Raw genomic sequence first — 15477 nt, 5'->3', positions numbered from 1 at the left:
TGAACCAAAGTCACAAGGGTGGGTTGCTTTCACAGACACGCAAGGCTTTCACAGTGGCCCTGCTGACTACCTGCCCTCATCTTTCATGTTTTAGTGGGAAATGGGCTTTGTGGACTTACTTTGCAGTGGTGGGCATGGTGGGGATACCCTGGGTTGGACTCAATGATCTTAGTCGTCTTTTCCAACCTTTATGATTCTTTGAGTCTGTGATTCTGAAGATCCCCAAGGAGGGATCATTCGCTGCCTGCCTGCTCCCTGCTACCCCCAGGTCCTGCCCTATGACGAGCTCTGATAATTTCAAGGCCACTTCACAGATGATGCAATTCAACCATCTGGCAGAAAAAATAAAAGGGACGATCCCTCTGGGAGAGCGAGGTGTCCAGCTCAGGGATGGGAGGAAGGGCATCACCTCCTCTCTCAGTGCGACTGAAGCATAGGACAGGTGGGGACAGGTCCCCTTCCTGCAAAACCTCCCCCTGCTCATCTTCTGCCCCTCGCCTTCTGCTGTCTTCCCCAAATCACCGCACAAATCTTGCTCCCAGGGCAACACGTGGAGTCGGTGCTTCACGAACACCCTTCCCAGGTGCTGCCTTCCTCCAGGTTCCTCACAGAAGCATCCAAATCTCTGCAGGGAATTCTTAAAATTTTCCATAGCAAAGCTGTTAATTCCTCCAAAAGTTTTCTTTTTTACAAGCTGGCATTTTCCAGCAACCCCCCCCCCCCCAACCACCACATTTTGTTTTTGCAACCAGAACTAAACGCAAAGCCACTGTTGCTGCAGTACCACCGCTTCCAAAAATGTGTTTCTGAGCTGCTTGATGGGTTAATATTCACTAATTAATCTCAACTCATGTCATATAACAAATGTCTAATTTTTTGAGGGTGGTGGGTGGGTGAGCCCTATATGAACACAGCTCCCTGCAATCAAGGATGATTTGTGGTGACAAATGCTCCTTACACTCGAGAATAAGAGGAACATACACACACGCACACTCTGTCTCTCTCTTTAATATTCTAGCTACTGGACCACTCTTCCCATCTATCAAACTATCTGTGCTACCAGCCCTTCAGCTCACTGAGCCACAAGAAAAAAGGCACCGAGTGTTACATTTAAAACAAGTTTAGTCCTCTATTTTTCTTGCTTTTTTTTTTTCCTACACAGCTACACCAGAAGAGATGCTGTGCTGCAAAGGTGGACTCGACAATCCTTATGGGTTCCATTTCAACTCGGGATGTTCTATGATTCAATGAAATTTAGGGTTCATAAAGGTCTCAATATAAGGGGGAATGAGAAGTAAGTAAATACACATAGAGACAACCCGATTTTCAGAATTCAGGAAAAAAAATGTGGCAACAGCCTAGAAATTACTTCTGTGAAAGCAGGCAGTGATTTATTGGAAAGTGGGTTCACACATAAAAGCAACTCTCTGCCCTAACTCTCTCTGCACATCACTTCATAGGACAAGGGGGAAATGGTTTCAAGAGATTTAGACTGGACGTAAGAAAAACGTTTCTTACAGTAAGGGTGGTGAGGCAGCAGCACAGGTTGCACAGAGAGGTGGTGGTGCCCCATCCCTGAAGACATTGGGTTGGATGGGGCTCTGAGCACCTGATGGAGCTCTGGGTGTCCCTGTTCACTGCAGGGAGTGGGACCAGATGGCCTTTAGAGGTCCTTCCAACTCAATCCATTCTGCAATTGATGGATTGGAGTCACTGCCCCTGGAGGTACTGCAGAATCATGGAGATGTGGCACTGAGGAACACGGTCAGTGGGCATGGTGGGATGGATAGGGGTTGGGCTTGGGGATCTTAAAAGGTCTTTTCCAACCTTAACGATTCAATGATTCTATGATTCTCAGGAAACTCTCAATCCTGTGTGTGGTGGAGCAAGAACCTAATATTAGCTTCTGGTTTTCATGTAGAAAAAGCTAACTTCTGCCCTTCAGCTGCAGGCTGGGAGTTCAAAAAGCAATGGGAAGGCACATCTTAATTAATGAGTTTGCCCAGGTCTGCAAATAGGTAACTTGGTGCTTTCAAAGCCACCAAAACAGCAATTAGCAGGAGGATTCCTGATGTCCTGGCACATAATGAAGCATGACAGTACATAAATAAAAGAACTAGAAAATTAATTATGGGCTAAGCTAAAAAAATTAATTATGGGCCCTCAATCAATGCGGGCACGGACGTAACCTCCTGCTCCCAGCACCCTGGCATGCAAATAGAAGAGCCCACAGCTTCCCATGTGCATCTCTGACTCAGACCCAGGAGCATCCATCCATCCATCCATCCATCCATCCATCCATCCATCCATCCATCCATCCATCCATCCATCCATCTATCCATCCATCCCCGTGGGTGGATCCATTCCTCATTACCCACAGCCAGATTAATGACAATGCAGAGAAAAGGAGTGATTTCTTACCGACAGCGGGGAATGGCACAAACCTCTGGATTAAGAGACGAGTGGCAGGGGTAAACTTGTTTGCTCTCTGAACCAGAACATTAAGGCCCACCTTTGAACACAAAAAGAAAAGGAAATAAAGCAAAACAAAACAGAGAAATGGCAACATTTAGAATGATAGAATCACAGAATATCTCGAGTTGGAAGGGACCCATAAGGATCATCAAGTCCAACTCGTGGCTCCACATAGCACCATCCAAAAAATAGACCAGAATTTAGCTAGGAAGAGAAGGACAGGTGCCACAGCTCGCAGACAGCAGCAGAACCCTACACAGGGATGGACGGAGGTCCCTCTTCATTCACAGGATCATAGAATGGCTTGGGTTGGGAGGAACCCCAAGGATCATCAAGTTTGAACCCACTGCCACAGGCAGGGCCACCAACCTCCAGATCTGGCTCTAGCCCAGGTTGCCCAGGGCCCCATCCAACCTGGTCCTGAACACCTCCAGGGATGGAGCATCCGCAGCCTCTCCAGGCAGCCTGATCCAGCACCTCATCACTCCTTTCTCTTTTTGAGAACCACATCCCATTGCTATAGGGTTTTGTTGCATTGGGTTCAAGCCCCTTGATGAGTTTTAAGCCATTTGCAAGCAAAAGACAGCCAAGAAACCACTGCACTGCCCTCATGGGAGTGCCCCTTGCTGCACTTTTTGCTGGAAAAACACTGGTGAATTGTATACTTTCCCATTTGCTGCGTTTCCCATCTAGTCCTCGCCCAGTTGTATTGCTCCAACACAACTCATCCCTTCTCCCAGGGCCGTGCACAACACATCGCTCCACTTCCAGCAGACATTTGGGCTACAAAGGAGCTATTAATAGGAGCAAGAGATAGTAGGCAGCTTATTATAACCACAGATCTTTTTTTGGGTGCCTCCTCCAGCACGTGTGTGTGTGTGTGTGATGCAGATCTCCACAGTTTCACAAAGGATCTAAGTCACAGAGACTGTCTGTCAGCCGTGTGGTCAGATATCGATGACAGTTGGAGAAATCCCATCAAAATTCAGTTCTGATAGGAAATTGGGTTATTAACCAAACCAACCTATTCACAAGGAACAACTCCAGCTACTTTCCCCCACAAGGTTTTTCTCTTTCAAAGAAACAAACATGCAGACAAAACCCAACGGTCCCCAACCGGGAATTTTCGGCCGAAAATGGGAAAAAAAAATGTTGTGAGCAATACTCGGCCAAAACGTTTTCAGCCAAAAATGCAGCAACATTAAATTAAAAAAAAAAAAATCAGCCAAAGCCAAAAATCTGCCAACAAATAGTGATTTGGGGCAGAACATATTTTGCAAGCTGCTACATTATACATGCATCCGCAGCGCATCTCGTCTCTCTGTAGGCTGTGAGGAAGATGTGGAGAAGCACAACTGCTGGGCAAGCCCTGCACAGGCACTGTGCTGCATCCCAGCACCCATGGAGCATTTCCAGAGCCCCATGAGACCACTGCTGAGACCCAAATTGGAACCCTCCCTCCTGATCCCAAAGAGAAGTGGCGTTTCCTCTCATTCAGGCTTCGTCTCCGTCTTCTTCCCTCTCAAAAATGACCGATTGCTATTTTCTTAACATTTTCCAAGTTCTGGGATTTGCAGAATTGAACGCTTCCAGACATCCGTCTGCAAAAGCGTGCCTGTAAAAGTGAAGCTACGCCAGCCCTCGGTGTGGTGCTGCCCCGTGGAGTTGGGTATTTATAGCCTGCAGACAGTTCATCTGCGGAGATGACAAACCGTGTTGGGTTTCCAGCCTCTGCTCGTAGGTTTGATGGAAGCATTTGAACGTGAAGTGGAAGAAGAGCAGCAGCTCTGGAAACAGAAAAGATGGAAAAGATGCAGCCGAGCCCAGGAGCGACGCTGCTGTGAGGCTGGTGGTAATAAAAAGCATTTTACTTTCAGATTCAATTTGGTGCTGCAGACAAACTCGCTCCTCCACTTACAGCAACCACCCCGCTGTGAATATGAAATTAAAACGTTGCTACGGATTTAAATCCAATCTCCCAAATTCCCAACACGAGGACCAGGTTTAAAGGACTAATGAGGGTATGTTTTTTCTTTACAGTTTTGCAACGACTCGAGCTGACCTGCAAACTTCCTTCTGCACATCATGGAGAGGGATGGCAGTGTGCGGGCAGGAGAACACCCAGCCCTGAAATGAAGCTCCTCCACCAGCAAAAAGCCAATGGGTGTAATTCCTAGGGCTGGCCAAAGAACACCGAATGTGGAGTCAAATTCATCACTGGAGCTAAGAAAACAACCACGGGAGTATTATTATCCTCACCCTGCCCACAGTCTGAGTCACAGAGCTGGGATCTACAACACTGTGCTGTGCAAACACGCAATGGAGTCAGGTGGGATTCATCAGAGCAAATGTGGTACCTCCAGATGGGCTCACTTTGCAGACCAGCCCTGAGAAAAGTGCCTTTTTCAGGGTGTTTACCCTCCTCCCAAGACAGACATTTACGTGTGCTCACACTAAACACCCCCAGCAGTGCCCATTCAGCTCTGCTGACTGTGTAAGGAGCCCAGGGACTGAGATGGGATGGAAATACCCACGGTGGTGATGTCGAAACTCAGGCCCAATGAGTGCTCTTTGTTGCAGCTGTGAGCTCTGATCATTGCTTTTAAATAAGAGTTTTGCTGTAGAACTGATTCAGGATATTCCCATGCAGCAACCCAGACTAGGAGATGGATACAGCTTTTTTTAATGGCCCCTTCTTTGAGGTTTCATTCTACTGAGCCTGTCCTCGGTTTGATTGACAGAGCACCTTGACAAGCTGGAGAAGCTGAGTTTTGGGGATGCTGAACTCCTGCACCACGAAACCAGGGCTGGTGGAGTGAGAGTCTGTGGAGTCAAGTGTGTAATCAGTTAAAGTTCCCTTTCCCTCCCATCCTGTCCTAAAACGTTCTGACTTGATGCCCACTATAACATGACTTCAGAAAGCACAGAAAATGTAAGACCAACACTAAGAAAATCCCTTTTTTATTCTAAAAAATCAACTTTTTTTTTTTTTACCTTTATGACTATTAATGTTTTTGAAGCCTGAGGAATGGCTTTTGAATGCCTTGCATTGACAATGACTGACTCACTTGACAGAGCTACAACCCAACTCCCCTTAAACTAGCTCCAGAGCAGTAAATACATGGGTGGTTCACTCAAAAATAAGTTATTTTGCATTATTCTGACAGCACATCTTTATGAAATGTAAGCAGTCCTGCAAACAAGACAGGCAGCAGTTGGAAGATGATGATGAGAGGATCTCTAGACTTCCCTGTATGGATTAGGGCTCCACTCATGTAAGGGACTTGGCTTTCATAGAATTATACAATCCCTAGAGTTGGAAGGGACCTCTGAAGGCCATACAGTCTAACTCCCCTGCAATGAACAGGGACCCCCTTCCCAGATTGCAGCAACATATGGGCAATACCACACTGAATACCACAGTTTGAGCTGCTCCAGGTGACTTACAGAGTCAGTTTGGAAGCAGGGAATGGCTCAAAGGAAGCTTCTTCTTCAGCCCCCAAATCACCAGATTGCTGAATTAAAACACCAGAGTACTAATTGGATCTGATGAGCCCCATCCAGCTAAACTAAAGAAAAGAGCATTAGGAAAAGGAAGGAAAAAAATCATTCATTAGGGCTGAGAGGTGAAGATGGAGGCAGAGAGATGGGAAACTGGGCCGTTTACCAACTGGAGCTTTACCAAGCCAAGGAGAACAGAATGGAGGAGCGCAAGGAAGGGAAAGCAGTAATGAACCAAGTGGAGAAAGAAGTTGGAGAGAAACAAGAGCAAGGCAAGGAGGTAACGTCAGTCAGATCCGAAATGATGGCAAAAGGGATGACAGCAGCAGCCCCACAGTTGGGCACGTTAGTGGAAGAAAATGGTGCAATGATTTAATAGGTGATAGGGAACAAAGAGGACAACAGGTCCCATGCCCAAGACCTGAATCTGTGTCTGAGAGCGGTGTCCCAGTGCTCTGCGAGCTCCAGCAGCTCAGGGTCGTGCCCACTGCCCTGGGCAGCCTGTCCCATGTCCACTGCCCTCTGGGGCAGAGCCTTTCCCATCTCCCTAACCCTCCTTTGGATGCTCTCCCTGGACTTTTCCGTGCCCCACAGCGGTGGGTGGCCCACAACCTGATTAGGGCCATCACACCCCATTCGCAGACTGTCAATGCAGCCACTCTGTACAGCTCACAAACAATTATCGAGAAGAGGGAGCTGGGATTAGAAAAATCCACAGGGGCACCTTCACCTAGAGAGGAAGGCGAAAAATGGTGTCGGTGTGTGCGCGAGTTCAGCGCACGATGGGAAGGAGAACAAGAGGCCAGCTACGGTGTGAGCAGGAGAGTGAGGGTGCTTCGGACCACCAAGTGACCACTTGGGTAAATAGATGCTCCTGTCTGCCCTGAATTGGGAACATAATTTAAGATCCTGTTCTTAATGCATCAGCCTTACTCTAATTTTTCTCATTATTACCTTAGATTGTCTTTCTGGTTTGGGATAAACATCCTGTCCTCAAGCATCACCCACCTCTCCCATTTTTCTCTTTTCCTTTACTCCTTTCTTCTTTTTACTTTTCCTTTCTCATTTCTCTTCCTCTTTCTTTCTCTCTTATTTTCCTCTCCTCCTCTTTTCTTATTCGCTCTCCTCTTTGCTTCTCTTATTTTCTTTTCTTCTCTCTTCTCTTCCTTTTTTTTTTTTTTTTTCAGGAACAGAGCCATAACATACAAATGTACTTCTCCCCATTATTCTCACTCCCCAGTGTTACAGTATCCTTAAATCTGCATACTGCAGCAAACATTCCCCGGGAACAGCAGCAGTTAAACAGTTGCTGAGCTGTGGGAGCCTGGGCTGCAAGGCCAGCTATTGCCAAAAGCTGGCTGCGACACAGCCATCACAATGCTAATATCATTTTACAGCTATAATCTTAGGCTTGAATCGTCTTCACCTCTCAGCTTCCCTAGAAGAAGGAAATAAGACCACGCTTGAAGAACTCAGAAGCACAAAGAAACCCTCTGGTAACTATGAGAGCCCCCAAGAAGCATTCCTAGTAGTGAGGAGCTCTACAGGCTCACTATGCATGGCAGCTCTGTACATCCACCAGCTCCACTTTTTCCCAGTGCACAGGTTTAGATGTGAGCCCAGACAGACAGCAGAGCATCCTCTTGCTCACAGCTCTGCAGGAAGCTGCTCCGTTTCTTTTCCAACAAGAAAGGTGTGTCTTCTTGGAAATAACATCACCAAGGAGAAAACTGCCCTAGGATGACCTCCAGGACATCTGCATGGAGAGGAGTGATTTCTTGCTTATGGGAATTTGAGTCCTGGAGCACTCCTGGTTGAGTTCCTGCTCTGAAGAACTCCATCTGTCAGTCCCAACACCAGGTCACTTGGCTGCATTCCCCTACCTTGAAGCAGAGCTGATAGCCAAAGCCATCCTCCTGGATGCACCCAGCCAAGCAGCATTCACTCCATTTCTATCTGCAGGGACAAGAGAAGTGACAAGCAGCCAGAACGGACACAGCACAAAGGACATGGCTTAGTGGGCACAGAGCAGGATGGCTTCACAACCCAAAGCCACTATTTAGGGTCAGGAAGCACGGTGGGTTTTTTAGTATCAACACTTCTTAAGAGCAGAGTGGAAATCCCTGGATCTGCCCACGAAGAGCTGCTTTAAACATCCTCCTGTGTGCCTCCAAGGCCAGCCATCAGTACCAGCCAGCACTGGGCACTGAGGTAATTACTGGGTTATCAAACACCTGATTTTTTTAACCCAAGGTTAACCAAAAAGAAACATTCATGCCCTGATTACAGTGGCCTTCAGTTGCACCAGGAGAGGTTCAGGTTTGACATTAGGAGATATTTCTCCAAAAGATCAGTGCAAAAAAAGAGCCTGGCTGGTGGTCGTGCTTACATGCCACAGCTCTGGTTTTATACCAAAGAAGACAAAACACCTACTTTTGTTCTGAACCTAGCTCAGGTTGCTAAGCAAGAACAACACATTTCTATTTGTATTGACAAGACCTGAGCCCACAAACAATCCCAAACATTCCCTTAATAAAAGCCATCTTTAATGTTACATAAGCTGTCGTATTTCAAGGAGGGAATCTGGACGCTTTTCTTAATGGGGACAAACCCCACCGTTCTTCTATCCCAAAGATGACTGACCTCAGCCTAATGCTTTCATCTCCTCTTCCAAGTCAGGAGCTGATGGGGAGTGATGTGTCATAAGCAGAAAGGATGGGGGAACACCCTATATGACAAGCAAAGACATCAGAGGTGGAGGAGATGTGGCACATTGGCTGCCCTATCTCCTTCCCCATGGTCAATCTTAAGAGTTATCCCTTCTGAGGTCTCCTCTAGCCTTGTTTGTACTGGGGAAGAAATAAAATCCTGGCATAGATTTCTTTGCCCAGAGCCATGCTGTGAATCAGGTTGGGAGTAGAACCTGGAGAAGGGCTTGGGTTGGAAGGGACCTCAAAGGCCATCTGGTTCCAACCTTCCTGTCATGGGCTGGTTGTCAGTCACTAGATCAGGAGCCAGATCAGTAGATGGGAGGAAAAGGAATAAAAAGAAATGCTGAAAGTCACTGAAAAAAAAATCTTAATATATAGTAAATACATATAAATTCCTCTACAATTTCTCATCCCGAAGGACTGCAAATTAAGGGTCCCAGATCTAGAGCCAGACGTACTCTGCTTCCCTGTAACAGAGATCTCTCATCTCCCTAAAATAAGAAAAGAATAACGTCATTTGCAAAGATTTGCTGAGACTCCTGCTTTAACTGCAAGAAGCATAAAGCCAAAATCTGCTCTCCCATCCACGTGAGAAAGCTGTTTGTTTGCCCCTCTTCAGATGAAGCTGCAAAGGGTTAAAAAGATGGGAAGCACCATCACAGCCCAGCTGATCTGTCACTTCCACAGCCTCCTCCCTGCGTGCTTGCCAACTGCAAACATGGAAGGGGCTCGCTTTAATTAATACCAGGTCTCAGCAGACCACTGGAGGCAGTGGCACTTGTTTTCAGGTCATCTGGTCCTAATGGGCTCACACTGGGAGGTGATTTGTTGCTAACTGATGGCAGAGACCGGTTAATGAAGGCTGAGGCCCTACAATCCGACATAATGAAACTTGAGGCGACTGCTAAATTATTTGTCATCACCATTTAAAAAAACAAAACCAAACAAAACCAACAACCTCTCGAGGAGCTGCTGGTTATTAATCCAGATATTTACAACATAAAAATCACTCCCTGCCTGCAGGATTTTCTCTAGGCGGCTCCGAGCCAGCAATAGGGGATTTCTGCCTTGCTCCTGTCCCCAAGGGCTCATCTGCATGGAGATCTCACTGTGTGCAGACTTTGCCTTCTTTCTGCAAGTGTCCACTTTCAGTGCACCCCAAGTGCTGCAGCACGCTGCAACCCCACACTGAAGCTGACAGAGCACCTGCACACATCAGGAAGGAGAAAGCTGCCTTAAAGCCACTGCCTTTGGCTGCTCCCTCTGGTGGAAAGAGAGCTGCCAACCCCAAAGCAGCACTGTACCCCACAGACAGCTATCTAGATGTGCATATCCCTGCTCATTGCAGGGCAGCTGGACTAGATGACCCTTAAAAGTCCCTCCCAACTCCAAGGATTCGATGATTCTATGCCATACCATGCAACACACTCTGCAGGCACCAAGTGCCTCCCACAGACGTCCATGGCACAGCATGTCATCTCCCATCAGCAACTCCAAGTGACCCAAGTGACATCCACCCTGCAGTACCAGCAGGCCACTGCTGTCAGGCTGCAATTCCTTTGTCCCTAGGTCTTTGGGAAGCATTTCATGTATTTCAGAGAATGAGCTTCTCCCACTGGTGATCTCATGATGTGCTTCAGCTCCTTTGCAATCAGCACAGGAGGAACGAGAGCTGTCCCACCACAGTCAGCTCTGCTCTTGGCCTAAGCAGTTTCCCTACCAAAGCCTGCCAGCTCCATGGAGTGACAAAACTCTGCTGGCATCACTTCTCCCTGCCTCCTGCCCTCTGTCTGTGGGGTTATGAAGTGTGGAAGTTCACTCCAACAGAAGGCTGGTCAATGTGCACAGGTTAACTCTACTAGAGGCAGCCACTGAGCAAGTCAAGCCAACACCACAGAACGTCTAACTCCCATCTCCATAATTCTTTTAACCATCACCAGCTGGCTCTGAAGGAGCACTCTAATGAAATCTCATCAAGCCCACACAGCCTGTTGCCCCAAAGTGAACTGGGGAACCCAAATGGTGTGGAAGGCAGGCTGAGTGCTGACTGCCCAGGGCACGGTCTGTTGGCACAAAGAGTGCCTGGAAGAGGATGTCCCTCAAAGATCTTTAAGGTTGGATATCAGGAACGATTTGTTCTCCAAAGGAGTGGTCAGGCACGGGCACAGGCTGCACAGGGAGTGGTGGGTCACTGTACCTGGAGGTGTTCCAGAACTGTAGAGATGTGGCACTTGGGGACGTGGTCAGTGGGCATGGTAGGACAGGCTGGGGTTGGATCTGGTGATCTTAGAGCTCTTTTCCAACCTGAATGATTCCATGATTCTTTTAATTCAAGGTGCTGAGCCATCAGGGGACTATCTCCAAGGCCTGACTGCTCAGGTCAGCTGTCATACTGCCACTTTGCAGCCTCACAATCACTCTTCTTAGAGCTTGGACTAAGCTAATTCACCAGCACCTTAATGCACGTGTGAATAATTTGAGTTCACCCAGCAGCAAATCCACGGCACAGAGACCCAAGCAGAGCACAGTGCAGGACATGCTGGAAGCCATCAGTGGCAGAAGTCTCCTTCTGTTTAAAAGTTTGGGCATGCACGGACAAAGACACCTCATGGTTAAGACATTTTCTTGTTGTTTAGACTGAGCTACGTCAATTAAAAATCTAAACATGCTTGGCAATTCAAAGAAACATCTCAAAAGCACTGCAGTGCTGCTGGAAGGGAGCAGTTACTCAGTAGTGTAATACATAAAGTGTTACCCACTGCTATTGAGACAGCACTTATGACAGCTCCCAAGTAGCCCTGGATGAACTTGGACGTCGGAGAAGGCTTTGGAAAGAAAAACAAAACATATTTTCAATAAACAAACTTCTGGTTATTAAAACACAACTGAGCTGTTTTTGTTGTTTGGGGGTACTTCTTTGTCTCTGCTTTAAACCAGAGACAGGTTTAATTTTGTCACACTGTTCTGTGACACGCGGTCTGTCATCTAGCAGCAGCAAGCCCAAGGAAAGATGTAACCTCATGAACAAGGTTAAAGGGAATGGAAAATTAATTGGCATCACAAATTGTAATAATAGCAGCTAGAAGAAAGTACGTGAATGAAATTCAGCAAGTGGAAAAATAATAATTAAAAGAAAATCATTGCTATTCTTATACACAAGCAGTGAACCCCAAACTCCCCTTATCAAATATCTGTCTTTGAAATGCTATCATAGTGAGCTGGATGCTTTCCATCTCAGATTCCTCCTGTGAGCTCCCATAGCCTCACAAGAGATGAGCCAACACTGGGGGAGGGGAAGAGAGCAGGACCAGCACCCCGGTGTCACCACTGGCTGTGTACTGAAATTCCTTGCGACACAGAAGGGTGACCAGGGAGCCTTCCTTTGCTACCCAAACACCCAAACAGACATTGCTTCGTGCTCACCTATACACTGATTGATTTTAATGGTTTTACACTGATTAAACTACATCCTGGCTCTGAGCACTGCTCTTGAGCTTCGAGTGATTTCGAGATCCTCGTGCCATTCACAGCTGCAGTCTAAAATGAAAGTCTCTACAGGAGAATGGCCAAGCTACAAATCCAACACAGTGCCTGCTCTGCAGATTCTATTAACAGTGAAGAGACAAGGCTTATGTTTCCGTGTCAAAACAGAGCTAGCACGCAGCACACGCCGCATATGCTGGGTCTCCTCACCTTTGTCGCGTTGCGGTTTGCATAGTTGACGCACGCATTGTGGCTCTGATTCAACCACTAAAGAGGAAATAAAAAGAGAGAGACGTAAATTTAACCTTTTGGGAAATGAGATCTGTGAACGCAGGAGTGCCATCTCCGTTTGTGATCTGCTACATCTTTGTACAGGCTTGTGCATGCATGGACCCCTCTGAGTTGAGACAGAAATGCACACGGCTTTCACCAGCACTCCATCCGAACATAACCACGTGCACAAGCACTGGTTTGTGAAAATAAGCAAAACAAACTTTAAGGCCGTGGTACAAAACAGTTTTAAAGCTAAAAGCCACAATCTTCCCCTAACGTGCTGCAAAGCCACGTGCACCAGCTTGTCCTGCAGACACAAGTCAAGGCTGCTTTCCTTTGCATGACACCTCCCCACCCATTCAGCACACAGAGGCAGATGAGCATTACCTGCCAAAACACAGTGGATGCTATCGTCTGGTTGGGCAGAAGAAGACCAACAACCTGCAAGACAAGAGATCTTCACGTTAAAATACAGATGGTTTGTTGATGCTCTGCTAGGCAAGAAAACAGCAAGCATAATTCTATTGACTTTAATAAGTTATCTCTGTGTATGGGCTTTATTTCACAGTGAGCAGACTGAGCATAAACCATGAGCAAGCAGGTGGGGGAACAGACCCATCTCTTCAGTCCTTCTTAAGCTCTCTGTTTCAGTGAGAAGGGATAAAGGTTAAAAGGGAATCAGCTTCAGGAGACAGCCCTGCCTTCTCCCCTTCAAAATCCCCTCTAGCTCAGGTTTCCAGAGCTGAAAACGGATAACACAGCTGCCCAGGAAAAATCACTGCTCAAATATTGCTGATAGCGTAATGTTAGGTTAGTCCATTAAAGCTAAACAATTTTATCCAGGTTTTTTTTTTGGAGCGTAACCCAAATGCTACAAGAATGCAAGAGTTCAGAATTGTTGCTGTGCAGTGAAGGATTTTTTTTCTATTTTCCTGTGGCACATTTGTAGTTTCAATTCTCAGAAAGCAATGAAGTTTGAACATGTGAAGACAGGAGTGACACCTGGAAGCACGTGTGCTCCTGTTAGGGAGTCACCAGCTTTGTTTGAAGAGAACTGTTGACCTGATCCTGTACGTATGCACTGTCCACGTGGTCCTGGCAGCATCCTTGGGATGTCTGAAAATACCATTCTGGCTCATTCCTGCAATTCTTCAGAGACACCATCTCTTGCAGAGGATGCAGTGCTGCCAGACTCATTCCTGCCTCATTTGATGGCAGTTTTTCCGCCTCAAGAGTAAGAAACTGAAGAATCGTAGACCCATTAAGGTTGGAATAGAGCTCTCAGATCCCCAGGTCCAACCCCAACCCATTCCCACCGTGCCCACTGACCATGTCCCTCAGTGCAACATCTCCATGGTTCTGGAACACCTCCAGGGATGGTGACTCCTCCACCTCCCTGGGCAGCCGTCCCAGTACCTGACCACTCTTTTGGAGAAGAAATGTTTCCCAGTGCCCAACCTGAAACTCCACTGGGGCATCTCAAGCCCTTGGCATGCTGCTGGCTCGTGTTCAGCCAAGGGTTGACTAACAGTCCCAGATCCTTTTCCTTTGTGCAGCTTTCAGCCAGTCTGCCCCAAGCCTGCAGTGATGCATGGGGTTGCTGTGAAGGACCCAGCAAGAAGAGGAAAGGGAAGGAAAGCAAAAGGACTCCCAACAATAAACTCCGAGTGGGGCCTGGAGGATGAGTCCCTGGGTAAGAAGCGGTGCTTTGTAACATCACTGTTTCCCTTTTTCTCCCTTCCACATAGTTCCTGATAGTTTATGGAGACAGTCTTCACGGCACAAAAATCACACTTGCATCTTCATGAAGAGTATAAGGACTGAACAACTTTTAATTCCAAATGCGTTGACTTTCGGGCTGCTCGGGTATCAACGTGAGCTGAAATGTCTCTGTGGCAGCTAGGCAAGACTCCGAGTTCACCCACGATCTCAGACCATTGCAGTACCATTTCCTTCAGGGTTAATCCCCCAAAAATACTGAGAAGAATGAAAACTTCTCCATCAGAGCACGGGCACTGCCACGAGGGGGGAGAGCTCACTCCGGCCCCGCACATCTGCAGCTGCGGCAGCTGAAGAGGAGCCAACTTCTACGCTTGGGGACATCAAAGAGAAATAAACCACAAACAAAAGGGCAATGGGGCTGGGAGGCTGCTTTCATTTACATCTTCCCTTTCTCCTCCTCCTCCAGTTCTTCCTCCTCCAGCCCTTCTCCAAGTTGCAGCCGCTCGGCGTGCTGGCTGACGGCCAAGACGTGCGAATCCCATTAATTTGCCGCTCCTGTTTACGATGAGGATCTCTCGTTCATTAATTGCATCGCTGTCGATCAGGGACAAATGAACTCAACAGGTGCTGCCTCATCCTCACCCCAGAACCACTGAGTGCTTCACGGGGACCAGGGAAGCTTTGAGGAGGAGGAAAGGAGACAAGCAGCCCCCGCAGCAGCAGCCGGAGCATGAGAGGGAGGGAGAGAGGGGAGGGGGAAATAAATAAATAAAAGAGCACCCAAAATCTGTATGACTGAAAGAGGCACGTTTAAATGCAAACTCTCCATATGTGCAAGAGTCTGTCAAGAAATGTACAGTTTCACTTTTAATTACTGTCAAGGGAAAAAATAACTAAGAAGGAAAACAAAATATATATTAAAAAAGAAAAAAAAAAAAAGGGGGGGGGGAAAAAAGCTTCTAAACACCAGAAAAGTACCAACTAACAAAATTTAATTGCCTATCAGGTGCTAACAGCCCTTTGTGGCTGCAGACCAGAGCTGCAGGCACTTCCCAGACGTCTGTCGGCTCTCAGCACGTCTGCAGTTGAGTTCTCATTTTGCAGCCTCGAGCCCTGCTGCCTGCCTGTCACCTGCAATGGACACGAGGCTCTGCTCCAGGTGTTCCCCAGTCCCAACAAGGCATCTCGAGCTTCCCATCTGCATCCCAGAGGACAAAGGAGGTTGCAAATGTCACCCTCTCTTTTGTTATGGAGCTGTCTGAAATCACAATCAGTGCTGTTGGATACTGGACAGGGAGCTGTCGGAAAGCAG

General features: G+C 47.3%; 1 protein-coding gene across 1 annotated transcript in view; it reads right to left on the bottom strand.

Moving 5' to 3' along the window:
- The window catches only part of SFXN5 (sideroflexin 5), a 377058-nt gene that overhangs the window by 330189 nt on the left and 31392 nt on the right, over positions 1–15477 (bottom strand). The window contains exons 7-10 of the mRNA XM_065736015.1: positions 12831–12884; positions 12381–12437; positions 11447–11512; positions 2422–2512 (exon numbers count right to left, since the gene is read on the bottom strand). Of these exons, the coding sequence (XP_065592087.1) occupies positions 2422–2512; positions 11447–11512; positions 12381–12437; positions 12831–12884 (268 nt within the window). The remainder of the gene's footprint in view (positions 1–2421; positions 2513–11446; positions 11513–12380; positions 12438–12830; positions 12885–15477) is intronic.

The sequence above is a fragment of the Cyrtonyx montezumae genome, unplaced genomic scaffold, assembly GCF_038088225.1.
Source record: "Cyrtonyx montezumae isolate F1298 unplaced genomic scaffold, pur_monq_1.0 scaffold_2, whole genome shotgun sequence".
Taxonomy (NCBI): Eukaryota; Metazoa; Chordata; class Aves; order Galliformes; family Odontophoridae; genus Cyrtonyx; species Cyrtonyx montezumae.
This window is presented reverse-complemented; position numbering and strand designations above follow the sequence as displayed.